Source organism: Mastomys coucha, unplaced genomic scaffold, assembly GCF_008632895.1.
Source record: "Mastomys coucha isolate ucsf_1 unplaced genomic scaffold, UCSF_Mcou_1 pScaffold7, whole genome shotgun sequence".
NCBI classification, from domain to species: Eukaryota; Metazoa; Chordata; class Mammalia; order Rodentia; family Muridae; genus Mastomys; species Mastomys coucha.
The window spans coordinates 41,715,619-41,742,902 of NW_022196913.1; the positions used below are offsets into that span (position 1 = coordinate 41,715,619).

The 27,284-nt window shown below is 44.0% G+C and overlaps 1 protein-coding gene across 4 annotated transcripts in view; it reads left to right on the forward strand.

The window, feature by feature from the left end:
* Ly86 (lymphocyte antigen 86) overlaps positions 1-24,416 on the forward strand; it is a 71,251-nt gene extending 46,835 nt beyond the window's left edge. The window contains exons 4-5 of one of the 4 annotated variants that reach the window (XM_031358382.1): positions 20,820-20,872; positions 23,963-24,416. In XM_031358382.1, coding sequence (XP_031214242.1) covers positions 20,820-20,872; positions 23,963-24,046 — 137 coding nt within the window. In that variant the 3' untranslated portion in view covers positions 24,047-24,416. The other 3 variants (XM_031358385.1, XM_031358383.1, XM_031358384.1) reach the window with 3 other exon arrangements.
* The last annotated feature ends 2,868 nt before the right edge of the window (positions 24,417-27,284 follow it).

Here is a 27,284-nt window from a genome sequence, read left to right on the forward strand (position 1 = left end):
AGAGAGAGAGAGAGAGAGATGCGGGGGGAGGACTGGACTTCTTGTAGGCAGAAATATTTCTGGCTTCCTGTCTCTGTGGACCTGGCAGATAGAGCTATCACAGAGTAAAGAGATAATGAACACTTCGTTCGCTGAGTTTGGTGTGGGCAGAGGATAGACTGGATACAAGAACAACCAGCTCACTTCAGATGAGAGTGTGTAAGGATGCTGCTGCATTGCTACATGCTAGAGGCTCATCAAATCCTCAAACGAACGAAATTGTCTTACTCCTCCAAGCTCAAGGAAACCTTACTGTTTATCCTGTGTGAGGTTTTAATAGAATTAATAAAACAGGAGAAGTACTGTTCCCTCATACAGTTTTAGGAGTCTAAATCTGTTTAGCAGCTCAGAAAGCTTGCCTTGGACTTATCTGAATGCTGGGCAGACAGCCCGCAGTCAGTTACTTTCCTTATTGCTATGGGGACAATGACTGCAGAGGCAGGCAGAGGGGCTGGCATTTGGGGAATTGCCAGAAAATTTTGTTCAGTCTAAAACAACTAAATAAGGGATACACAAACGCTGAACTAATAATTATGCAAATTAAATAAGCCAGAAAAGTGAAATCTTAAAATTCAGAGGCCTCTTGGGTCACTGCGATTTTTAACCTACTGCAGGGAGGGCAGTTGCCGTGATTAACACTGGGTTTGGAAGCAGCAAATGACACCAGGGAGAATCGGAGTCATCAACCCCAAGCACAAGCTGCTGTTTCCACATCAGGCATTGAACAGAGTACGGGGGGGGGGGTGCCAAGGGAGGGAGGGCTTGCAGTTCATTTTAGCAGAGAGAGGAAAAACTTGCTGTCCTGTGGGTGAGACAGTCTGCCGTCTTCTGCACGTCCAGTGCTCAGAGCTGTCTGGGTACCACATTCGCTTCTGCAAACTAGAGCATCTGGCTACCCAAACCAGAAAAAAAGCCACTACCAAATGGCTCAGGTTGAGAAATAACTTAATGGTTAAACTGTAGTTTTCTTCTCCTCTGCCCTACCTTAGCTAGCTCTAGGACAAGAGGCCCTTTGGAATGTAAAGCTAAGTGGCAGGCAGTCCTTGAGCCCAAGGATTGCCCATCATTTATGTTTGGGGGGAGAGGGGGCAAAATACCCTCCCCCACAGAACTCTAAGAGAATTCAAAGAAAAACATAACATAGTTGAGATTCAGTGGTGTGTGGAATTGAATACAGGCACACCTCATCTTATCCTACCTCAGTTTCTGGCACTTGGCAGAAATTGTTTAACAAATTGAAGATTTGACAGCCCTGTGACAAGCAAGTCTCTTGGCACCGTTTCTCCAATGCCATGTGCTCTCCTTGAATCTGTATTTCACACTTTTTGGCAATAGGTATTTTTAAACTAAAGTACATCCATCTTTTTGTGGCACGTTGAACAAACCACAGTACAGCATAAGTGTAAGTCTTATGTGTATCCAGATGCTGTGGTCTATCGTCAAACCAGCTGTTTCCTGGAACATCTGTAGGAAGTTCTGAATCAGAGTCAAATAGACCATCAGGTTATTTATCTAATGCTAGCTCTTCCCTCTTCTCCCGAGACCCTTGGGCCTCTTCCTCCAAGCTCTGAGTTTAGGGATACAGATGAAAAACCATCTTCTAAACCACTTACTCTCTACCATGGGTCAATAGTTGTATTTGCTTTCAGTGCTTTGCTGCGTATGCTCAATATCAATATTTAAGACTGAATTGGGTTTAACAACTCTCAATAACCATACCTAATTACTGACCTTAAAGAGACAAGTTGGAGTAGTCCCTACCACACTCAAGGACAGTCATACAGTTAGAATACCCTGCCACCGGGTGGTTTAGCCTTGACCTGATCCATAGCCATTCACCATGGTTGCCTAAGCAGATAACAATCTGGGCTCTAAGTAGTTAGACCCCTGCTGTCCTTTGCAGGGATCACAAGCCACATATAGTGATGGAGTCTCTGGCATATCAGGCTGAGCTGCAGTGAGCTGTAAGTCACAGGCCCAATTTTAATGACAATAGGAAATAAAAACATATTATGTCACCATCATCAATATGTTCACCTTCATTTTCCACTGCTATAATGCAACATCTGAAGCCTAGTGATTTTTGAAAAACTGAAGTGTATCTGTTTGTTTGTCTTTGCACTGCTGGGAATGGAGCCAAGAGCCTTGCTTACGCTATACAAGTGCTCTACAGTTTAGCGATGCCAGAGCCTGGAGGTTTTATTTGGCTCTAGAGGCTGAAAACCCAATTCCCATACATCTGTTCAGCATCTGGTCAGAGCCTTCTTGCTGCATCAGGGCATGGAAGAGAGCATCAAACAGGACAATGGAGTGAGCTGCTAGCCTAGGTTTCTCCTTCCTTTCTTCTAAAACCACTAACTGTATTATGAAGGCTCTACTTTTGTGACCTCCAAATTATCTCCCAGAGACTCCCATATCCAAGTGCCATTCATAAACTTCTTCAGAGATTTAATTTTCAGCACATAAAACTTGAAGGACACCTTCAAACTATAGCAGCGTTGAAATTTATAATGTTTGGGATTTGGTGGGTATGTTAGTCATTTTCTATTACTGTATCACAATACCTGAGATAACTTGAAAAGAGTTATAATTATACTGGGTAGGGCTGTATATTCTTATATCACATATGTTATAGTATATATATCATATAGGATAATCATATATTAATATAGTGTAACATTTTCAGTACATAGAACTATAGTGAAAGCAACATAATATATATATAACATGTATTGTGCTATATAATATATTCACAAAATGTGTTTTTATATTGTACAGTAACATTGCATATAATGACATTATATACTGGATAATATTATGTTATGTATTAACTAGCATAAAGTTTATATTTTATTTATTGTATTATCTCCTCTTAAAATGTTGAGGATCCCAACACTGGACTATAGCCCAGACCAACTAAATAAAAATTCCTGGAAGTTAGAAGCAAGCTAGGTTAGCCCAGTCTCCACCATAGCTGAAGAGCACTCTGTTCGTCTCAGGAAGTCATTACGGATATCAGTCAGCATTATCTTAGCACTTGACTGTTCTAGGAACCTGTACCAGGATGTCATGCATATCAACCAAAGTTTCTGTGGACCTTATAAAGCACAGAAGCCTTTTATTGGCTTCTGTGGTGTTGTGGATTGCAATATGTGTTCTCTGTCCTTGGTTCCCAGTGGCTTCTAAAAATCCTTTGTAAACTCCCTGAGCCTCAGAGGGACTCGGAAGAGCTCTTGTTATCATGCTAGCCATTGACAGAGCTACCAAATCCCTAGAACTTTCTTGGATGATGAGCATCTTTGTTCTACTGATGTCAGTCTTGGTTGGCTCTCTAGCTGGTCATCAAAAAGGCAAAGAGAGGGACTGGCGAGATGGCTCAGTGGGTAAGGGCACTGACTGCTCTTCCAAAGGTCCTGAGTTCGGATCCCAGCAACCACATGGTGGCTCACAACCACCCGTAATGAGATCTGACGCCCTCTTCTGGTGCGTCTGAAGACAGCTACAGTGAATGGCACAGGAACAAGCGGAGTTCAATTCCCAGCAGCCACACACATGATGGCTCATGGCCATCTGTACAGCTACAGTGTACTCATACACATAAATAAATAAATAAATAAATAAATAAATAAATAAATAAATAAATCTTTAAAAAAAAAAAAAGAAGAAGAAGAAGAAAGGCAAAGACAAATTACAACCCAGAAATCATCCATCTCACCGTGCACCTCTCTCTTCTGATAAGACATGGGGGATTGAGTTAATACCAAATCATGTCCATGCTGGGGGCAGCTCCAGAGTGACCCCTAAGATGCGGGTGCAGGTCCCTAGAGTGACCACCCTAAAGTGTGAGTGCAGGTCCCTGAAGGGTAGTGTGTTTAGAATAAACATGGAAGCTCTGCCTAGCTTTCCACATAACCTGCCTTGTGTGTTCACTTCTATCCTCTGCAAGGAGAGAACTCAGAAACCTTGCCAAGCATTTTCCTGGGTTCTGCAAACTGTCTTAGCAAATTACTGAGCAAAAGAAAAGGCTGGGGTGAGTCCCTTGTTTGCAGAGAAAGTGTGACTATTCTGAGAGGCTACTGCTTGGGGCTGGCTTCTGAGATGAAGGAGAAAAGCAGTCTTGTGGGATTGAGCCCTTGACCTTTGGGGTCAACACTAACCTGATTAGTGTCAGAACTGAAGTGAATTGTTTGATGCCCAACTGATACATAAGTGGGTGGGGTAGGGTGGGAGTAAATCTCACATATCTAGCAGTCAAAAGTATAGTATTTTGAGAACACAAGAGAAGAAGATGATTTGGGTTTTTTCCTAGCTTTTTATTAACAGATAAGATGGTGTTCCAGAGAGCCCCAACAAATAACTCCTTAGACATCTATCATAGGAAATACCCCCAAGTCTGGTTTTTCTACTTTTAACTCACACCACAGTATAGACCCAACAGCCTAGCTTGTAACAAAGTCATCCCATTCCCTTTAAAGATCTGAGTTACTGAGAGTTCAGTGAGTGTGTGTGTGTGTGTGTGTGTGTGTGTGTGTGTGTGTGTGTGTGTGTGTTGCTTCTCTTTGTCTCTTTTCAGTATGGCTTAATGTCATTCAAAAAGTTTCCCAGAATAGCCCATCTCAGGATGGTGAGAGTTATGTAAGTTAAATAGAGCCAAAAATTAATTATGGTACTTACTGACCATGAAACTAAATTAGCAGGAAAGTAGGAAGAGGCCTCCTCCACATCACACTCCACCCAAATAAAAAATTGGGAGAAATTACTCAAAGGAGTTTGGTAACTCATGTACTTTATGTAGAACCATAAAATGGAAATGAACATAGAAATTTGAGTAAAGGCCCAGACTAAGGCCATGGGATAAACAATAAGTATGAGATTTTTCCAGTCCTAATAACTTGCATATCACTGTCAAACTTAGCTCTGGCTAAATTTCTGTGAATTCTAGCCAGAGTGGTCAAGATTGGTACTGATCTCATAGCACCAAGTAGATAACTGACTTTAGAAATAACTTGCTATTTAATGAATTGGTTTGTAGATATCCTGCTGTATCCAGCTGTTACAGTTCACTGTAAATGTCCTTGAAGGGCCCCCACTTTAAAGGATCTGTTCTTGTGATGGTGCTGCTCAGTTGTGACAGAACCATTAGTATGTAGGGTCTCATGGAAGGACCTTAGGTCACTGGAGGTGTGGAACCCTAAGTCTCCTTCTCTGGTTTCCTAGTCATGGGTGAAATGGATTTGCTCTGAACATGTTTGTGTTCTCACAAGCACAAAGTAATAAAGTTATCTGATCATGGATGGGAGCCTCTCATACTCTGAGCCAAAATATTTTCTCTTTCTTAGAGGACTAGCTCCAATATCTGTTACAATGAATGAAAAGCTAAAGCACCAAGCTATTCCCCAAGCCAACTAAACCAACTATTTTTAAATTGTGGGAGGCAAGTATGAGAGTCATATGTAAAGGCACTGGGTACATCTGTATATGTATAAATAACTCCTCTGAGACATCTCTAACAGGCACAGGACAACACAACAGACCCCGAAAGGACTTCATAATGTTACTTTCAAGTTAGAATCCTGGAGAGGTGCAGGAGATGGTGCTCACCCCACAAGAATTGCTGATTCATGGTGCCTCTGTCCCTGGCCAAGACACTTTTCTTCAAAAATATAGGACTTAAATATATCCAAAATACAACAGATGGGAAGATATGACACTTTGTACATCATGTAAAATACAGGACAAAATTGAGTTTGGATATTAAACTCATTAACTTTAAATTCTTTGGATTCAAAGAAAGATCATAATGACACTTCTTGCAGAGTGAAGAATTCTTGGGCTTTTCGATGTCTTCTGAGGGTTCAACTGATTGTTATTATTTTTTTTGTATTTGGGGAAGGGTCTTGAGTTTTCTACAGTGACCTCAAACTCACTACATAGCAGAAGATGGCTTTGAACTTCTCATCCTCCTGCTTCTATCCCCTGAGTGCCAGGGCTACAGGCATGCTTTACCATGCCCAGTTTGTGCAGTGCTACAAATCAAAGCAAGGGCATGCAACACAAGGACTCTACCAACAGAGCCACAACCCAAGTCCTGGAATAATTCTTCAGTCTAGAAAACAATTGCTCTCTGGTTTATCTTCTACATAAATGAACTTTGCTATTTTAATTGTTTGCCCAATATGATAAACACATCATAATTACAAGAATGTTAGTATTCAGTAGATCCACTGGAAGCTATGTATATGCCTGATACTGCCCTTAGAGCAGATGTTAGCCCCGACAACACCTAAGGGCTCGGACTATGGTGCTTGCCGATCTTGCATATGCAAATAAGTCAAAAGTGTAAGTGCACTCAGTACTCATTTATGACTACTTGTCCTCCATTCCGCCCCATCCTGCTAGGATGGGTATTTCCTGCTGTCCTGGTTCTCACTGAGCATTTACATCTAGTGATCCTCAGGGCACCATTACCCTCTAAGATATCTCAGCCTTGCCATCTATACAGATCCAAAATTCATCTTAACACTTCTACCTAAATCCTCAGGTCAGAATTCATTTGCTTCTCTAGTGCCTTCATTACTTCTCTTTCTGTGTGCCACTTTCTGTGATCTATGAAAGAGGAGTGAAGAATGAAAATGCATTCTCTTTATTGCCTAGATTTAGAGAAATTCCCATTAAGCGTTTTCTGTACAATGCCTTCTACCTGCACTGCTATCAGAGAAGACAAGGCCAACAACTACCTTCCAGGCAGTACACTGAAGAGCGTTGATCTAGGCTGACAACCTGACAGCTCCATAAAACATGCTGGAGACACAACATGTCCACAAGCCTCATTATTCACTTGTTTAACAAATGCAAGCCCGGGGAATTTGGTCACTGATCTCTGCTGTAACAGAAGGAGATTAAGCAGCTCCATTTGAAGCCTCAATTATGAAATATGTCACCTCTCTTCCACCTGTTCACTTATCTGGCTTCTGGGGCCATTGGAGACCACCTGCTTCTGCAAGCCCTATTGCTGCAGACTTTATGCTCCGATGGTCCCCACATTATATTCTCCATCTCTCCTGATCCCAGCTTCTTGTCCTGACCTTCATCAACCCTCTCAATAGCCTAAATGACAAGATGTCTTCATTCTTCTTCCCATGGATGAACTTACCTGGAAAATTGGACAATCTCTCCTACCATCCTCATTCCAACTGTCATTTTGTAACTGCAGGCAGCATGTCACCCAAAGCAATATTATTCCAGGACAATGTCCTACTCCCTGCCTCATCACTCTGCATGGTTATTGGAGGATAGAACAGGACTAAGCTCACCCCAGCAACTCTCACAATGGAACAGGCATCAGCTTTGCTTGGAGACTGTGTTTAGCTGTAGGTGGATAGACCATCCTCAAGTTTCAAGTCATAAAAAGAATTCTGAAAACATACATGCCTGTTGAGTGGCACTGCTCCTAGAGCGATGGGTGCGCACCTCAGATAGGAAAGCCATAACAGACTGTCATAGTTAGGATTTCATTGGCGTGAAGAGATACCATGACCAAGACAACTCTCATAAAGGCAAACATTTAATTGGGGCTGGCTTACAGTTTCATAAGTTCAGTCCATTATCATCATGGCAAGAAGCATGGCAGTCTGCAGGCAGATATGGTGCTGGAGAAGCCAAGGATTTTGCATCTTGATCCAAAGGCAGCTGAAGAAGATTGTCCTCTGCAGGCAGCCAGGAGGATGCTCTCTTCCACTCTGGGCAGAACTTGAGTACTAGGAGTCCTCAAAGCCCACCTAGACAGTAACATACTTCCTCCTACGTGGCCACATCTATTCCAACAAGGCTATACCTCCCAATAGCGCCACTTCCCATGGGCCAGGCATATTGAAACCAGTATACAGACTAAAGAGAGGATACTCCTAAAAATCTAACTTGATGAACCAATATGTTTTGGGGGTTACTTACAGCACTGTGGATGGAAGGCTAATCTCAGGAGCACCGATGACTACAGATCTCACCTGTGAAAATGATGGTACTCGCCTAGGTACCAGACCCTGAGAACTACTATCCTGGTGAACAGTCATGGGTTTTAGAGCCAGACCTACAGACTTGACTGTGTGACCTTGGGCAAGCCACTTATTTTCTGAGTTTCAGTTTCCTGAAATGGGACTGAACCCATTGGATGATTAAGGAGAAATGTGGGCTAATGTGTGGGAAGCCTTGCCTCTACAGTAGGCATTCAAAATATCATCCTCTGCAGATACTTGAAGCAGCTAATAACAGAGTCTCAAGCCAAGCCTCAAAGACTCTCTCGGGAATCACCAGTCTCAGGGTGGAAGTCTGCATCTTAATGAGGCACCTGGAGAGCCACTAGAGGCCTTGGGGCTTAGAAGCTGAAGCTCTTTTTCCTCACAGGTTGCAAGAAAATAAATGCCTTTGGTCCAAGCCTCCATATTCCCCAGAGGTCAGTGATGTCTCCCTGGCCTTCCTGCACCCTGGGGAGAGCCCCATTTGCATTTCTGTCACTTTGCTTTCAACCTTTCTCATCTTCATGTTTTATTCCTTGTTTGTAGCCTTTTTTAAGTAGCTCTGGGTTTCCTCAGCAGCCACTGCAGCTGCAAATTCATGGAGAATCAACAAAAGCAATAGGCTCTTTACTGAATGAGTAGAACTGCACTCTTGGACTGCAGGACACAGACCTAAGAATAATGGCCATGAAAGAGAAGATATGAGCAATGACCAAACCAAGGGGGGACTCTTCCTTGTTAAAAATGAAAGAAGAGACCCTGATTGTTAAGAAATGGTGCAGTTCTGGTGTTTGTCTCCATCCTCGAGTTCAAGTACAGTTGCAAATGATCCAGTTTGGGGTTAAAACTATCTTTTAAGATTAGTCAATTTGTTCAGTTTGAGCCCAATCTAGTAAGGCTAATGATGGCCTAGGACCAGAAGCAATTTTAATTTTCTAAGACAATGCTCAGCTTCTTCCCTAGTCCTTAGCCAGTTATGAAATTCCATAAATCTAACTCAGTGACTCACACACTTTCATGTAATAATCATTTAGAAAGCTAATTTAAAAGGACAATGTTCAGCTCCTCCACTCTACCCCAATCTGACCCTAAGGTTGCTGGTATTTGCATTTTAACTAACTAAACATTTCCCAGGACTCTTCTGTGCAGGGCTGCAGAGTTTCCTAGGCCAACACACATAGACCTCCTAAAGGCTTATGTTGCATTCTCAGCCACAATGTTCTTGCCAGCCCTGTTCAGGTCTCTGCAGATCAAACCCCTTCCTTTGCTCTCCCATGTTCTCTCTTTCCTAGAAGTCTGATCACTCCACCAGCTGAAAAGCTGAAATTTAAGTGTGTGGTATTTGGAGTCTACAAAAATCCAAGAATAGATTTGTAGGAGGAAAGAAAAATAATGAACAAGTTGAATTTTCTTTTCTGTGTTTCCCAGACATTATGTATTGTTCACATGGAGCTTAAGCAGCAAAGGGAAAGAGACCTGGCAAGAGGAAGGAAGTTCCAAATAAGTCTTACTACTTCCTCCCAGGATCCTCTTCTTCATCCATGATTGACTCGTGCAGAAGCCATCAGCTTCTAGTGTCTGAGGCCCCTGAGCCATGACAAGTCCAAAGTGAGAGATATTGTAAATCTAAATACTTCATTTCTATATTGGTTACATGCTAAAAAATGGTAATATTTTAGATAACTGGGTTAAACAACATATTTCACTAACCTTACTTTTTCCTTTTCCTTTATAAAATATGGTCACCTGAAAAGCATAAATGGCCCATGTGGCTCATGTATTTCTGTTAGTGTTGACCCAGAATTTCATTGTTCAGCAAAATAACCACAAGGCATACATGGTCATTCAAAAATGTTATTTTGAATGAAGCCAGCTCATCTGCGGCACTGGACACAGTGTAAGTTTTTAAGGCCTCAGTGGGTTAATGGCAGTCATATTTGATGGGATCTTTGCAAAATGTTCTATCAGGTAAATCTGACCTACTGCTTCATACTGCTCTGAATTGCTTATAATTGTCTATCCTGAATTCATTGGTATAGCTTGCATTAGAAATCTCACTCCCTGGCCCAGTTCAAACCCTAATATTTTTCTCTTGGGCTCAAATCCTAGAATACGTTTGTGTCACGGTGCTAAAGTACCCTTTTGGGGAAGCTATCACTCGTGGCCCCATGTCATGCTGACTACTTGGGTCTTCCTTCCTTAATCGAAGACCTCTGTATTGGCTTCCTACTGCTGCTGTAACAAGTTGGCACAGAATATGCAATTCATAGCACTGGTTTGTTCTCTTGGAGTCTGAATGCCACAAATGTAAATCCTAAGTATCTGGAGAGCTGCGTGCCCTTGGAAGCTAAGGGAAGCCGCTCTCTTACCCAGTTAGTCTCTAGGGCTGTTGCATTCCTTGGCTCACAGCCACACCTCTCCATGCTCCGCTTCCATCTACACATGTCCTCTTCTCTTTCTCCTCAGATCCTTCTTCCCTCTATCTTCTAGTTACACTTAGTCTATCCAGGTGACCCAGGGCCGTGTCTCCATCTCAAAATCCTAACTGGATTACATCTGCAAAGTCCTTTTTGCCACGTGAGATGGCATATTCACAGTCTCTGGGGACCAGGATCTGGCCATCTGTGAGTGACCATTGCTGCCTATACAACTGTTACTGAGAAAAACAACACTTTTTTCTGATTTCTGCTGGCCCATGTCAAAAGCCTAAGTGGCTACATATAATCCAAAAGAGTGTCAACCTCCTTGTGTTTTTTATTAAAATGACCTTGTGAAAACCAAACCACCATGAACTCCCTAGATCATATGCTTGCCCACATGCCCAGAGCAAGATATGAGTTTTTCTGTTAGGAGGTCAGATCGTTGCTTCACATCAAAGCTTCGCCTCACTGGGACATGACTGTCACTGTTTCTCAACTTCATAACCACCCCTATTTGGCATAGCCCTTACCCAGAAGAGAATCAATGTGGCCAGAAGTTAACGACCTACTCATGTGTTGAAACCATTCCTACTTCAAAACTAGCTTGCTGTTTAAAATGAGAAGTTGGCAATGACCACATCTCTAAACCACTGGAGAGGCGTGAGCAGGAGGTTGTAATTAATTCAACCCAGGAGAACTCTTATTTGATAATTTTGTAATGATCCATTGCAGTTTCACAGGGAATGGTTCTGAGTTGTCAAAAACATTAGATTTCCCTAGGCAGCGCAATCCCACAAGGGGGTCAGAAGTCTGACTGCATGTGGAGGGGAAGATTTCAAAATAGAACTCACGGAGCCGAAATGAAAATAATTCATCCATAGGAGACGTAACCACAGTTGCTGTACAGCCATGGGCTCTAAAGTAGGGCTGTGGTTTCACAAAGAAGACCATGAGTATTCCCGGGGCACCTGAACCTACGCACAGCCGGTGGCTATTAGCCGAGGTGTAACTCAGCTGATAGAACGCACATCTAACATACACAAGGCCCTAGGATAGGTCCTTAGCACAACATAAATCAGGTGTGGTAGCACAGACCTGAAACCCCAGCACATGGAAGGTGGACCCAAAAGGATCACAAGTCCCAAGCCATCCTAAGCCACAAAGTGAGTTAAAGAACATCCTGAGACATGTGAAAACCTCCCTCAAAAAGAAAATAAAAATTAAAAAAAAAATTCCTCTCTCTTTCTCAGCCTCCATCTCCTCCCAAAATGTGAGGATCCAAGAATTCATGGGCATAATTCAAGGCATAAAAATTCTCCTTCCTGTTTTTTGGCTTAAAAGTCAGGGAACCAACTCCAGATCATTCCAACATAATCTGTAGACAAGGTGGTCTATCATCAGGAGCAGGTCCAAATGAATCAACAGCTGAGGCTCCTGAACCAGCACTAGCTCAAATGTAGCTTTGGTGTGTGGGCTGGGTAGTGTTTTGTTTGTTTGTTTGCTTATTGTACACATACTAGATGGATCTGAGAAGAGGGAACCTTAGTTGAGAAAATGTCTCCGTAAGATCTGCCTGTAGGCAAGCCTGTGGGGTATTTTCTTGCTAATGATTGATGTGGGCAGACCCAGTCCACTGTGTGTGGTGCTACCCATAGGCAGGTGGTCCTGGGTCATATAAGAAAGCAGATTGAACGAGCTATAGGAAAGAGTCCAGTAAGTAGCACCGTTCTACGGCCTCTCGTTAGTTTCTGTTTCCAGGTTCCTGGTCTGGTTGAGTTCTGGTCCTGACTCCCTCAGTGATGGATTGTTACCTAGAAGTATGAGATAAAACAAGCCCTCTGCTCCCCAAGTTGCTTTGAGTCATAGTGTTTCATCATAGCAATTGAAACCCTAACATAAGGCATATAGGGCACTGATTTAGCAAATTTTCTAGTTCTATAGCAGAATCTTGGGCCTGGGTACTTTATAAAGAAAAGAAGTTTGTTTAGATCCATTGTTCTGGAGTCTGGGATGTCCAACCAAGGACGTCCACATCTGCTAAGGGCATCATGACACTTCACAACATGAAGGAGGAAGAAGAAGAACAGACAAAGGGTACCACTATGCTTTAACTGGAAACTTGCTCTACTGTTTACCAGTGCAGCTCCTACAGAGCCAGTGCAGCAATCCCTCTATGAGGGTATGACCCAGATGCCTCTTGAAGATCCTACTCCCTCTTGACACCGTGATATCACATGGCTTTGGGTGCAGACAAACTTTTCAAACCATAGCAGGCACCATCTACCAGGGAGTATTCTACCTTTGGGATACTCCCTGAGAAAATAGGGGGCTCAGAAGCCTAGCACTAAGCAGGAGTGGAGTGGGCTTGGGAAATGGACCCAAGGAAGAGGAAAATCTAGCCATCACTGTATTGATCACCACTTTGGGGGGCTTGGTGGAACTGCAGTGGGTCTTTCAGAATTGTCATTCTCAAGGTGAGGAGACTCCTAGGTCAAGGGCAGCCTCTGGAGTTTGACATCAATGATTTCCTGGTTTCTCTCCATCTCTAAAGCAGAATCTTAGGCCCAGGTGGCAATCCCTTGACATGGGATGACAACAGAGGACCATTGCAGCCTCTAGATTTCTATGTCTCCCATCCCTCAGCAGACACTCCCTGCCAGCACATGGCAGGAACCTATAGGCCCATCTGAGATGTGAAGCAGATGTGCAGCAGAAGTCCTGGGGTGCCCTTCAAAGCAAAACAAAAATGACTGGAGCAATGGCTTAAGAAGGAAGCTGCTCTTCCAGAGCACTGGGATTCAATCCCCAGCTTCTACACAGTGACTTACAACCACCTGTAACTCCAGGTACAGGAGATCCAGTGCCCCCATCTGGCCTCAAGGCCCTAGGCATATGTACTGCATAGACCTGTATATAGGTGAAACACCCATGTATGCAGAATAAAAATGAAAATTCTCAAAAGTGAAACAAAAATGACTCAGGAATTCTAAAAGAAAATGGTAAAATGGCCCAGAAACAAGAAAGGCCCTGGGTCTAATCACTAGCATGCACACACACACACACACATACACACACACACACACACACACACACACACACACACACATGCACACACGCACAAAGAGGGAGAAGGGAGGGAGGAAGGGAAAGAAGGGGAGGGGAAGTAAAGGGAAGAAAAGGTGTAGAAAAAGAGAGGGGACAGAGAACAAAGAGGAAATGAGGGCAAGGAAAGGGAGAGGGGGGAGGAGAAGAGAGGGCAGGAGGAGCAAGGGAGGAGAGGGGAGGAAAGGAGAGGAGAGGAGAGGGAAAGGGAAGAGAGGAAAGGAGAGGAGAGAGGAAGAAGGGAGAGAGGAAGAGAGGAGAGGGGAGGGAAGGAGAGGGGAAAGCAGAGGAGAGGAGAACCTGGCATGCTGGAGTGATGAGCCGTGCTAGAGAAGCCATGCTCAGCCTTTGTCTAGATTTGGCTCAGGAAATACCCAGAGGTAGAGAGAGGAAACTCATGAGAGAGAGTGAAGTAATGCACTCCCTGCCTCTCCCTCCAGAGACAGACAGTATGCTCCACTAATCTTCACCTCTCTCATGATTTTCCTAGCCTCTCACTTGAGGTTTTTTTGGGCTTCATCCCACTGTGCTCTTGCTGAGCTAAGGCTGTGTCTCCCAGATTCACAGGCCTTCTCTGCATGCAGAGAGTTCTGGGGGATTATGGTTCTGAAAGCATCTCCATTTTTTTTTTCTCCATAGTTGTACTGTGCTCCCACCAAGAGTGTGTAAGGGTTCCCTTTCTTCAAAAAGAGTAACCAAGTAGACAAGAAGTAGAAACAGCATCAACAGGGGAACAAAGCCATCATGATAGAACTACACAACAGATTGTATTCTAGAAGGAAATCTCATCATTTTTAACACCGTGGTTAAAACTGGAGGACAGTGTGCTAGGTGGAATAAGCCAGAGAGAGGATTGATGTGGCCTGGTTTCCTCTACATACGTAAACTAAAAGTTAAAAAAAATTCAAACTCATCAACTCAGAGAGGAGAGATTCATTACCAGCCAGGACCCAAGAAATGAAGGGTGACCTTGGTCCTAGGGTACTATACTAAAGTTGAAGTTAATTTTTCTCACTGTTTTGATCAGAAATTAATCAAAACCACAAGGAACCTAAGGGAGGAAGGATTTCTTTTGGTTCTCTGTCCAGGAGATAGTTTATCATGGCATGGAAGGAGGAGTGTGGCCACATTACATCCACAGCCATGAAGCAGTCCACGATGCACGCTAGAGCTCTGCCCGCTTTCCCCTTCGTTTTTCAGTCTGAGGTTCCAGACCATGGAATAGCTCAATGGCCACCTCAGTTGACTCAGTGTAGAAACTTCCTCACAAATGTTCCTGGGGACCACTCTCCTAGAAAGTTCTCCACCCTGCCAAGCTGACAGCATTACCCTTCACAGATACAGACTTCCAGGCATGAGATGGACCAGTCCTTGAGATCTGACACACACAGTGTGGAAACTACACCTCACAGTCCTATGTTATTTACTGGAAATTTGCTGACAGGATGGATCTTAGTTGTTCTTTATTATAGGGAATGACACTAGGAGTGTGTGGTTACACTGAGTAACTTTAAATGTCTTAGATAGACCCTTGGTCAGTATAGCTTGGGAGAGCCATTTTGCCCTACTAGCCCAGCAGGAAAGAAATGTCTTAAAAAACATCAGTAGTTGATGGGGGTGACAGATCAGCACTGATATCCCACAGCCTGACTCATATGTCGCCTACACCCATATTCACATCCTTAAGAACCTCCACTCAGATAAAGCTAGGTCCTTGACTATATCACAGGAAAAAGCCATAGTAAGTAAAAATGAGTACATTTAAAAAGCAGAGATAGTGCACACTGTACATTTAAGGTCAGGTGTTGAAAAGGAGGCACAAGGAAGGACAGAGATCACATCCACAACACGAATGTGGGCTTCTCAAAAGAAAGAACGGCTTACGTCTTGTCCTAGTTTACTTTCCATTGCTATTATAAACATCATGACCAAAAACAACTTGAAGAGAAAAGGGTTTTTTTTTTTTCATCTTACAGATTAGAATGCATCATGGAGGGAACTCAGAGCAGGAACCCAAGTCAGGAACCTGGAGGCAGGAACTGGAGCAGAAGCCATGGAGGAAGACTGTTTAGTGGCTTGTTCTTCAGGCTCACATCAGCTACCTCCCTTACACCCCAGGACCACCTATCTAGGGCTGGAACTGCAACAGTGGCCTAGACCCTCCCACATCAATCATTAATAGGGAAATGTCCCTCAAAGGCTTTCCTACAAGCCAATCTGATGGAGGTCTAGTATCAAGTGTGATTTCCTCTTCCCAGATGACTCTAGCTCATAGGGTGTTGACAAAACACTCCCCAGCACAGGTGTCTTTACAGTGGTCACATACACAACCACAGGTAATTTTATAGATTTCTAAGGCTCACTGTTGCAGCTTTAGAAGTCCAGGTATTTCAAACAGCTGCTTTGTCAAGGCAAGAGAAAGTATGACTGGAGAGTCAAGGCAGAGGAGAAACACTACCAGGATGGAATGAGATGCCTATTACAGATTCAGACTTGAATTCCACGCAACAACGATAGCTATACCCAAGTCTGTAGCTATTGCAAGTCCAATTCATCTTGAGGATTTCAGTGATCAACCATAAAGTAAATGCGCTGGTTTGAACCCCTGAGAAAATGTCTGAGTGAACACATAAATAAGGGCTGAGAGTTGTAGCTCAGTGATCAAGCACTTGCTTCACATGGGAAAGCCCTTTGTTCGATCCCCAACATACCACATAAAAATAATAATCTTTTTAAATAAAGCCCTTGCTCTATACAAACTAATAGGTTTGGCATCATAATTGTTAGTCTACACTAACAGTGTTAAAACACTATAACAATGCTTAAGTATTCAGAGAGTGGAAGAATTCTAATAAGGGCTAGCAAGGGTACAAATGCTGCCAATCATGTTCACCACTCTGGAAGCACCACCACTCTGGGAGCACCGCCACTTCCAGAACATCTCCACTTCAGGAACACTTTCGCTTGCTCCAGCCTCTGCTTGGTTTCAGAGAACAAAAAGACAATTGGAGCAATTGGCTAAGCTCAGTGGAATCTGCTGTAAACATGGCTGGCTCACTTACACACCAGCAGTACAGAATGATTAACTGAACCTAGCAAGGACTGTACCAGTGCAGCCAGAACTAAAGACCTTGAAATAGAGAGTTTCAGTGGACTGGGTTCTCACTGAGGTCATGAGAGTCACTCAACAAGGGCTTACTCCCACCCATTCTGACATTGTTAGAGAGAGCTACAGAGGCAGTACCAGGACTGGATACACTATAAGCAGAGGGGCTGGGATCAGTGTAGGTCATGGAGACAAGGAGTGGTCAAAGGAGGGAACAGAGCACAGACCTTCACTCCAAGCCTGTGTCTTCCAGACCCTGTGGGGCCTTCATTTTCCTGCCATAAAAGTCAGTTTCTGGAGTAGGAATGGAGCTTAGTGGTCCAGCACTTACATAGTAAATATGATGTCAGTCCCTGGCCCAACAAAAAGGCAGTCAACTTAAGTTCAATTGAACTGAAATCAATTTACTCTCTTTAATAAAGAGAAGGGGAAAGGCCAATTTTTAGAAGTATTTCAATGAGGGAAAGGAAGAAATAGGTGAGAGTATCTTGGGAATCTTTTTATAGTATAGAGGGTGAGAATGTTAATTAAGGAATCTCAGAAATGAAGAGGGCCTGAGAAGGGAAGGAACTAGAGTTTAATTTTAGGTGTTGTTTTGTCGAGCTAACAACAAAAAGTCACTTCCCCAAGTTACTCGCAGCTATTCTCAGGAGCTTCATGGGCCCCAAAAAAGCTCCAGTTGAAAGTGTGAAGCATAGAAAACCAATTTAATGAAAACCTTTCCCAAAGAAGGATCTGTTGGGAGTGAAGAAGAGCACAAACTGACAAAGCCCTGGGGCACTAAATGAGCATCGTGGAAAAACAGGTATCATCTGAACAATGTTCTTCAAACAGCTAGACCTGTCCATGTTTGAAACTGAAAATGTGAAAAAGAAAAACATGCTTCTACACAAGACTTTCCAAAACTGGGTGTCATTGCATCTGTCAGAATCTATCAACTGAGTCTCCTCTGAGCTGGCTAACAATCAACTAGTGACAACTGCCATTACCCCTCTCAAGGACCACACTGCTGGATGAGGCTACAGACAAGATCTGTAGTCCTCCTTGAGCCCCACAGGAAGATTTCTATTTCTATTTTGTGAGTCCATACACTGAGTGCCAAGATTGCCTACTGTCCCCTTGCTAGTGACAAAGAGAGCTGGGCCTGACACCCATCTATCTCTGCATCTTAGTGTTGGGGATTGATTACAATGCTTTGAATTAATCTGGCTCCCAAAATGGGGAGTTTGCGTTTCCAAATACGAAAGGTCCTTGTCCCCAGTTGGTTTTTGATCGATCAATAAAGAGCCAACAGCCAATGGCTGAACAGGTAGACTGAGGAGGGACCTTTAGATTTACTTGGGCTAGGAACTAGGAGAAAGGAAGAAAGAGAATCACCATGACTCAGGGGAGAAGGATAGGACATAAGAGTTGGAGGAGAAAAAACCAACCAGCCATGTAAGAATTTGGGTAAGTGACCACTGGCCACTTTCCCAACTGGGCCTGTAGCAGAGGAAGCTTTAGAAGTCTCAGGAGTACTGGAGGGGAGTGTTTGCTAGTAGGAGAAGGTTTAAGAGTGCCCAACCTTTGAGCTAGTCACAGTATATCAAAATATTTACTAGGGCGTGTATGTGTGTGTGTGTGTGTGTGTGTGTGTGTGTGTGTGAGAGAGAGAGAGAGAGAGAGAGAGAGAGAGAGAGAGAGAATCCAAAGAGCTCCTAGGCAGGTATGTACATGTGACACACCAGGAGCCAAAGTGGTGTAGCAACTACAGATATATCTTAGCTCAAGCCATTTGCCCTGGGTCACACAAGAGCAATAAAGTAGACATACAGTATGCATATGCACAGGAACCCAACCACACAGAGAGAAAATATAAGGGTGATAGTTTGGGGGTGGAAGGGGACCAGCAAGAGGGTGGTGGAGAAAGGAGGGAATTAGAAGGTAAAATAAGCAAAGTACCATATGTATGTTATAGGCACAGATCGGAATCCAGAGGCACCTGCTGAGATTTTTAGATCTATGTATCCAGGAACAAAGAACTGGACCAGGGACACTAGATAGTTTTAGAAAGGGAAGTAGCTGATCAACAAGAAAGGCAGGGCTGGAGAAATGGGTGGCTCAGTGATTAAGAGCATTTCCATCAGAGGAACAGAGTTTGGATCCCACTGCCCACACCGAGCAGCTTACAAATGCCTATAACTTGAGTCCCAAAGATCTAACACCTTCTTCTAGCCCCAATGGCCACCCTGGAAAAGATACACACATACATACACAAACACACACACACACAGACACATGCATACACAAACACACACACACACATGCATATCCAGACTAACACATATATTTTGTTTTAATATGAGAAACAGGGAAGAGTCAGAGTCAAAGACAGTAACAGAGGCAAACAGACACCTTGGACTGACCCCCAGGCCACTAGATTCTGACTTTTCAGTCATTCACATAGCATCTACCTTTCCTGGCTTTTGGAAGTATGTTCTCACACATGCTGTCTCTTACATGTATCCTTGGTAAGAAATTGTCTCGAATCTTTCTGCTAGTGGCTTGTTGTTGTTGTTGTTGTTGTTGTTGTTGCTGTTGTCGTCATCATTGTTTTCCATACTAATCCTGATGCCTATAGAGCCCCCTCTCCATCCAACTCTCCTACCACAATATGCATATGTGAAAATGAATATATCATTTGGCAATGGTATGCCTTCAATCTCAGTACTTGGAGGGCTGAAGCAGGAGGATGAGAAATTCAAGATCATCCTCAGCTTCTTAGTAAACCCAAGGCCAGCCTGGATTATATGAGACTGTGTCTCAAAATAAACTGACAAACAAAAAGTTATGGTGTAGCCTATTGTTTTTTATGCTAACTAAAAAGAAGCAGTTGGTCTGTTTTTTAATTGTTTTGTTGTTGTTGTTGTTGTTGTTGTTGTTGTTGTTGTCTTAACTTTTTTCATTACTGGATTTTTCTGTGTAGCCCTGGCTATCTTGGAACTTACTCTGTAGACCTTGAACCCAGAGATATTCCTGCCTCTGCTTCCCAAGTGATGGGATGAAATGTGGGCACCGCCATCACCATTTAATATAGCTTCTAATGTGACTGAGATGGGAGGTCTCTGAAGTGAACAGAAGAAAGAATGAAAATACTCTTAATTCAGTGATGGATTGTGTCTTAGGTAGGGTTTCCATTGCTCTGAAGAGAAACCATGACCAAGGCAATTCTTATAAAGGACATTTAATTGGAGCTGGCTTACAGGTTCAGAGGTTCTGTCCATTATCATCAAGGTGGGAGCATGGCAGCATCCAGGCAGGCATGCCGCAGGCAGAGCTGAGAGTTCTGCATCTTGTTCCGAAGGTAGACAGGAGAAGACTGGCTTCCAGGCAACTAAGACGAGTGTCTTAAAGCCCATGACCAGAGTGACACACTTCCTCAAACAAAACCATACCTACTCTAAGGCCACACCTCCAAATAGAGCCACTCTCTGGGCCAAGCACATTCAAACCACCACCAAGTATGATGTCCAGGAAGACAACCACCACTATCCTAGGAGCCTGAATTCTTTGCTGTTCTTTTCTTGAAAAGAGGACAGCTGATAATCCACCATCCTCAGTGTGCCTGGACATAGTGAAAATGATACCACATGACTCCTTCAGCAGTAAGTAGTAACAGACACTGTATTTAGAGAAGAGAACAAAACAAAACAAAACCAAAAGAGACTACAACCCAACCCTTGCCTGCATCACAGCTATTGAATGTTTCTCCTGGGACTAATGAAGTGTCGAGAACCTGGCTACAGATCTCAAAAATGTCACCCTGTTTCCAACTCCAGTCTAGACTCTTGACCACTCAGTCAACCGGAGTCTTTCCATGACCAGCTCGCTTCCTTTTTGCATTTCTCACTCTCTGGATGGTGTTCTGTTCAGAGGTTTCTGTATGTCTACCTCATCACTGGGAAGCAAGCAACATGTACATGGGCAGAGTACTGTTCATTAACAACTGAAGTCAGGAGATTAAAGCTTTTATATCAGTGGCTACTCTTATTTTATTACCCAGACTTGATCTACATCTCTATGGCCACAGGTGATATGATAACCTTATTTGGAGGGTTGTTTTAAATGAATAATATTATCTATGATCTATATATTTTTCAGAACAGATATACTATGCCGGCCCTGTCAATAACCTTGGACTTGATGTTCCACAGGTAAGGTTTCCTGTTTTGTGTTGTTGTGTATTATTTTGTTGAAGAGTTGATTTTCAACTCTTAGAGAAGAAAAAAAGAGAAATATGAGAAGGAAAAGGAGAAGGGAGAAGAAGAGGAGGCAAAGAAGAGGAGAACTAGACTTATATAGTTGAAAATGTTGGCACATGCAATAATTAGGAGGCATGCTTAGCATGCTGACTTTGTCCTTTTGATGCTTCATGTTGGTGTTCTGTTGAACCTTTTGGCTGAACCAGAACAAAACCTACTGGAGTTGAAATGCTGGCATCTTGTCCACAGGATTGGGGTTGTGTGGGGGACTACATATGGCTAGCGTTGCATGGGATGTGGAGGAGGCAACTACCTTCTGGCCGTTTAGAGAAAGGGGATCTTACAAAACCCCAAAGGCTTCAATGTCCCACTGGTTACCATACCATACTGTGACTGCCAAGCTGGGATGTTACTCTGCTTCTATTTACTGTATAATGTATAAAGAACAGGGAAAGGGATATAGCTCAGCTGGGAAAGTGCTGTCTTGCAAACATAAGGATCTGAGTTTGATCTCCAGAGCCCACGTTAGAAAAGGCAGATGAGGCAATACATGCGTATCACCCAAATGCTAGGAAAGCAGAAAGAGGCAAGCTCCTGGGACTTGCTGGGCAGCCAGCCTAGGGAGTTTGAGCTCAGTGAGAGACCCTGACTCAAAAAAGGAAAAAGGTAGATGATACATAAGGAGTGACACCCACAATTGTCCTTGGCCTTCCACAGGCACATGCACACATAATTTTACATGTTCTACACACACATGCAACTGCATATACAAACATGACAACATAACACAGGTGACCAAAGAATAAAGGTATACCCAGCCCACCACTCCAGAGTCTGGCATATCCAGGGAAGAGGGAGCACATCTAGGGTTTTCTTGTTGGTGAGGACTTTGCAACATCTTAAGTCAGCACATTAGGGGACATAAGTTAGGACTTTAGAGGACAAGGGAGTCAAAAGTTTCACAAAGTACCCACTCCCAAGACAACCCATTACTCCTTGGTCCATAAATGAATGAAGACACTCACAAGGGCAGATCTCTTTTAAAGATCCCACATCTTCTGACCTCACACTGGGGATTGCTTCAACAGACTTCATACTGGGGACAGTCAAGCCAAAGCAAGGTAGTCTGCCCTGAACATCCACGAGCAAGACTCAAAGCTAAGAGTAGGATTTCCCATGAAGTCCTTTTTACTCACAATAACATTATTTCTGATGTGCGTGAACTCAAACTGCTCTGACATCCCTCTGCATTTTCCTGTTGCTCCTTGAAAGAACAATCTGGAACATCATAAAAATGTCATTGTCTAAACACGGTGCTTTGGGCTTCATCTTTTCAGTCATCTGAAACATGTATAAGGAGAGACAGAGACGCTGTCTCCTACGTAAGGAGTCTCTTTAGCTTAGTTTCAGCTCTAAGTTTGTTTCCCTCCTGTCTCACCCTGGGAGTTCCTAATTCACAGAGTCCTGAACAGGCCCACTTCGGTTTCCACAGGAATCCTTCTCACAATTGGAATCTCTCCCCATCCTTCTCCAGAATTCTCCAGTGATCTTTTTTCTTGCCTTTCTGTGAAAGGCACAACTTCTTCCAGGAAGAGAAACTCAAGTCTCTCCTCACTCCAAGCACGCAGAGCCTGAACTCTCCCAGGGAGCTTTTCTTCACATTGTTGCTACTTGAACGTTTTTCCTTTCCTCATTTTTCTCCTGATACCCCACTAGAGACTGATGTAATAGTTGCTAACAATTGGATTTCATTTTGCCTTGCTGGCTTTTTTAAATCAGTTACCCTTCACAATCCCTATGCAATGAAGGCACCGTCAGGGAAGGGGGCTCTTAAAGTCATAGAATCTCTTTGAAAACAAATGTACCCTCAGAGATATAAAGGGCTTTATAGATGTTACTCACCTTAACACAGGATTACAACCCCTAAACTTGCATGACTTGAAAACAGCTTAAGTTGAAAATGCATTAACTCCATCTAGCCTGCAGAACCTCATATAGCTTAATGTCAGGATATCCAGAAGACCACTGGTCATTTGATCATGTCTTCTCGTGACAGGGCACTGTGACTCACGGTCACTGCTCAGTGAGGAAGAAGGTTTGAACTGTGTACCACAGGCCTAAAAAAAAAAAAAAAACTGAGAATTAAAAATGCGAAGTATAGATGCTACTCAGCCTATCTCATCTGTCGCCACTGTAAATAGAACCATCGTAATCGGGCACCATATTGTAGTCAACAACATGTAGTCAATAAATCTACAGTGCTTACAGGATACTTCTTGTCTGCCTTCTTCTGCCAATAATAGTGCTCCTAGAGATACCACCCAGAGTAAGCCATGTCCAGACTCTGGTTTCCTCGTCTTCTGTGGCCTGTACATGGGAGGCAGACCCAGCAGGGAAGACCCAGAGAAGCTCCTGACCCACACCCAGTCCCAGCAGAGGACACCTTCCCCACAGGCCGATGGAGCAGAACAACTAGGGTCCTTGATGCCGAGAGGGGCTGTCCCCATTGCCACAGTGTGCCCAGGGCCTTCAGCTCACAGCTGACTGCCACACAGCTTTGGAAAGAACTTCTGCACACTGCACAGTTTTTAGGAAAGGCCCTGGTTTCCTAAGAACTGTTAGTTGAGGGCATTTTACTCACGGCCCCTCCTTCACCTAGTCCCCCAGAGATGGGCTCTGAGCTGATGGAGGCTTCTCGTTAGCCAAATTCTTCCCACTTGGCATGTTCTCTTCAATACTTTGGTTGTTTTTTCCCCTTTTTGAAATGGATTTATGGATTTACTTATATATGTATGTGGTATATCCTGACTAGTGTGGCTGTGTATCATGGTGAGTGTTACACTGGATTGTCCAGGGAATCTTCACAAGACAAAGAAGTCTGCACATGTTCAGTACAGACACTTCTTGCAAATATTTTCACTCTGTAGTTGGTGGAGTGGGCAGATACACAGTCCTCGGATAGAGAAGGACGTGCTCTATGTATTAAGTAGTTGGTGGGACTGTGGATCACATGTCCTAAGGCTATGCCTGTGCCCCTTGCAGGGAGAATACCAGCTCTTGCTGGAACTCTACAATGAAAACCATGCTACTGTGGCTTGTACCAATGCCACCGTCACCTGCTCCTGAGCATGGCCTGCAAGAACATGCACAGTAAACTCAGCCTCAGGGGACCCCAAGGTCCCCAGGCTCACCTAGCTGCAAGAACCACAGATGACCAAGAGAGGCTCTACAAAGAAATTTCTCATGGGTCACTCTACCGATCTTAGCTCCAGGGATAGATGCAGATGTAATAAAGCCTCCAAAACTATCTATTTCTGAGGACCCTAAGCAGTCTTGAAGCCCCATTTGTAACAGCTCTCCTTATGTAGTTATATCTCATCAAAGTTGCTTCCTTGTCTGCTCCTTAGGAACACTTCCTTGAAATCACCTGGAATGTAAAAAATAAAATAAAATAAAATAAAATAAAATAAAATAAAATAAAATAAAATAAAACCCGCGCTGCACTTATTCATTGTGGCTTGCTCAATGACTACAAGTATAGTCTGTGGTTAAAGAGTTATTTTATTCAGATACAAGTGTTGGCCACTGGTGCTGTATAAGTGGCTCTCAGAAAGCCAAGAGGATGGGGGCCTCCCTAAAATCAGAGCTCTAAGTGTCACAGCTGCTCCTGGGCCCTAAAACCATAACTGGGAGAAGCCGATGAAACCCCGCCAAGCATGTTATAGCTGTCTCACTTGTTCACCTATTATTTTATCTTCATCCTCTGTGTCTGCCAGCCCTCCATCTCTGTAACAAATCCCTAAGACAACTAACTTACAAAGGGGAAATGGATGCTTAGCTCACAACTTCGCATGTTTCCGTTGGTGACTGTGGCCCTTAGGCTTTGACCTGTGGTGGAGTGTCGCTTTACAGTACGAGCATGTGGCAGAGTGAGAACTTTAGAAGTAGGGTTGAAGGTTCTTGGGTTGAGGGCAGACAGAAATGATAGCAGTGGAGTCATCCTGCTCATGAGAAAAGACAAAGGCAGCTATGCCAGTCCTCGGAGAGAGCCTCTAATTACTGAACCGTTCTGCCCTTCCGCCCCATCTCTCTCCAGACATCTGCCCCATTCCTTTCTCAGCACATTCCTGAGACTGAGAAAAGCCCTCAGGAGACTTGTACACACGCACACTCCCACCAGCTCAGAACAGCTGTCACAGGCTCCCAGAGGCATGAGAGGGTCCCAGACGTCTCTCTCCCATTGTTTTCCTTAAACCTGACACCTCTATGGTGTGTGTGTGTGTGTGTGTGTGTGTGTGTGTGTGTGTGTGTGTATGGTGGGGTGTATGTTTTCGTGTGTGTGTAAGTGTGTGTGTGTGTGTCTGTGTGTATATGGTGGGGTGTATGTGTTCATGTATGTGTGTGTGTGTGTGTGTGTGTGTGTGTGTGTGTATGTGGGGGGCGGTTATGTGGAGTGTGTATATATATGTGTTCGTGTGTGTGTGTGTGTGTGTGTGTGTGTGTGTGTGTGCTCATGTCAGAGACAGATATTTATTCAGATTCTATAAGTTTGGGTTAAACAGGAACTTTCATTTACAGAACTGATCCCAATCAGGGTTGCATGAATATACTCATGGTTTCACTAAGGACATGATTTGTGAGAAAAAGAAAATGTTCCTCTGCACCCACATGTTTGTTTTCCTAATGTCTTATCTAAGCCTTGGCTTTCACCATGAGTTTGATTTTTGCAAGTTGAGTAAAACTGCCAGTAGATAAGAGTCTGTCACAAAATACAATTAGACCCAGTAGGAGAAATGGTCAGATTCACTCTGATGAAAAACAGTACCTAAGTCCGGGTGTGGTGTGCAGAAGACCGGAGGTTTTAAAAAGGGGCTCCCAGAAGAATGGAGCTCCCACTTCTCATCTAAAAAAAAAACAAAAACAAAAACAAAAAACAAACAAAAAAACCCCTGCGTTTTACAGCCCACAGAGACTGCTCCTGTGAGCCACAGCTGCTCGGAACACAGAGGACTGAGTGGCTGGCTAGGTCTCAAACCCTAGAGAAACTGAGGTGCCCTCTCCCATATCAGAGTGGACCTGGCCTCCAGGTTCTCCTAGCATCCCTCAGTTCCTACCTGTTACAGGGTATGACTGGCATACTTCATCACCTACCCTAAACTTCCACAGCCCAGGGGCTGGGCTGCCCTTCCCTACATCTGCCCTGGTTTTTTGTTTTTGTTTTTGTTTTTGCTTTGTCTACCCTTTACCTTCCTAGCCTCTTGGTCTAGCTCTCTCCCCTTCCCTCTCCCCCTTCCCTCACATGGCCAAGCCAGTCTGGTCCTGTTCACTCTGTCTCTGCCTCTGGCTGTGCTCTCCCTTTTATCTACAATAAACTTTCTCCTCCGCCATACCTAGCAACTGGCATGGCCTTTCCTTACTTCTTTTTTTCATTCAGTTGCATTTACAATACAGTCTCTGCAGGTAAGGCACAGGGGACATTCCAGAGCACAGGGCAAAAAGCTCGTAAGAGTCAGAGGACTGGGAGGAGAGGAGTGGGAGGAGAGGAGTGGGAGGAGAGGACTGGGAGGAGAGGACTAGGAGGAGAGGACTGGGAGGAGAGGACTAGGAGGAGAGGACTGGGAGGAGAGGACTGGGAGGAGAGGACTAGGAGGAGAGGACTAGGAGGAGAGGAGTGGGAGGAGAGGACTGGGAGGAGAGGACTAGGAGGAGAGGACTGGGAGGAGAGGACTGGGAGGAGAGGACTAGGAGGAGAGGACTGGGAAGGGAGGACTGGGAGGGGAGGACTAGGAGGAGAGGACTGGGAGGAGAGGACTGGGAGGAGAGGACTGGGAGGAGAGGACTAGGAGGAGAGGACTGGGAAGGGAGGACTGGGAGGAGAGGACTGGGAGGAGAGGACTAGGAGGAGAGGACTAGGAGGAGAAGACTGGGAGGAGAGAACTAGGAGGAGAGGACTGGGAAGGGAGGACTGGGAGGGCATCTATTACAAGACTGCCTTCTAAATGTAACAGGACAAGGATATCCAAGGAATCTCAACATCATGGCTGCTTAAGCAAGACCAAACAAATGACAGCACCAGTTGACATGCCAACATTGATGACGGAATTCTCATGGGATCCTAGATAAGGAGCTGCAAGCAATTAAAGACTGCCAAGAGGAGGAGAATTAATGTTCCCCAGGGACATCCTTCTAAATGATTATCCAGTCCCAATCACTCAATCCTAAAAGTACAAACAAATAACAGTAAACAGACTCAGCCAGTGGCATTTACATGTTTATTTGCATATGCATGGAATAGTAGTAATTAAAGAGTAATTAAAGGCCTTGAATTTGAGGAGGATAGGATGTGGGAGACGTTGGAGGTGGT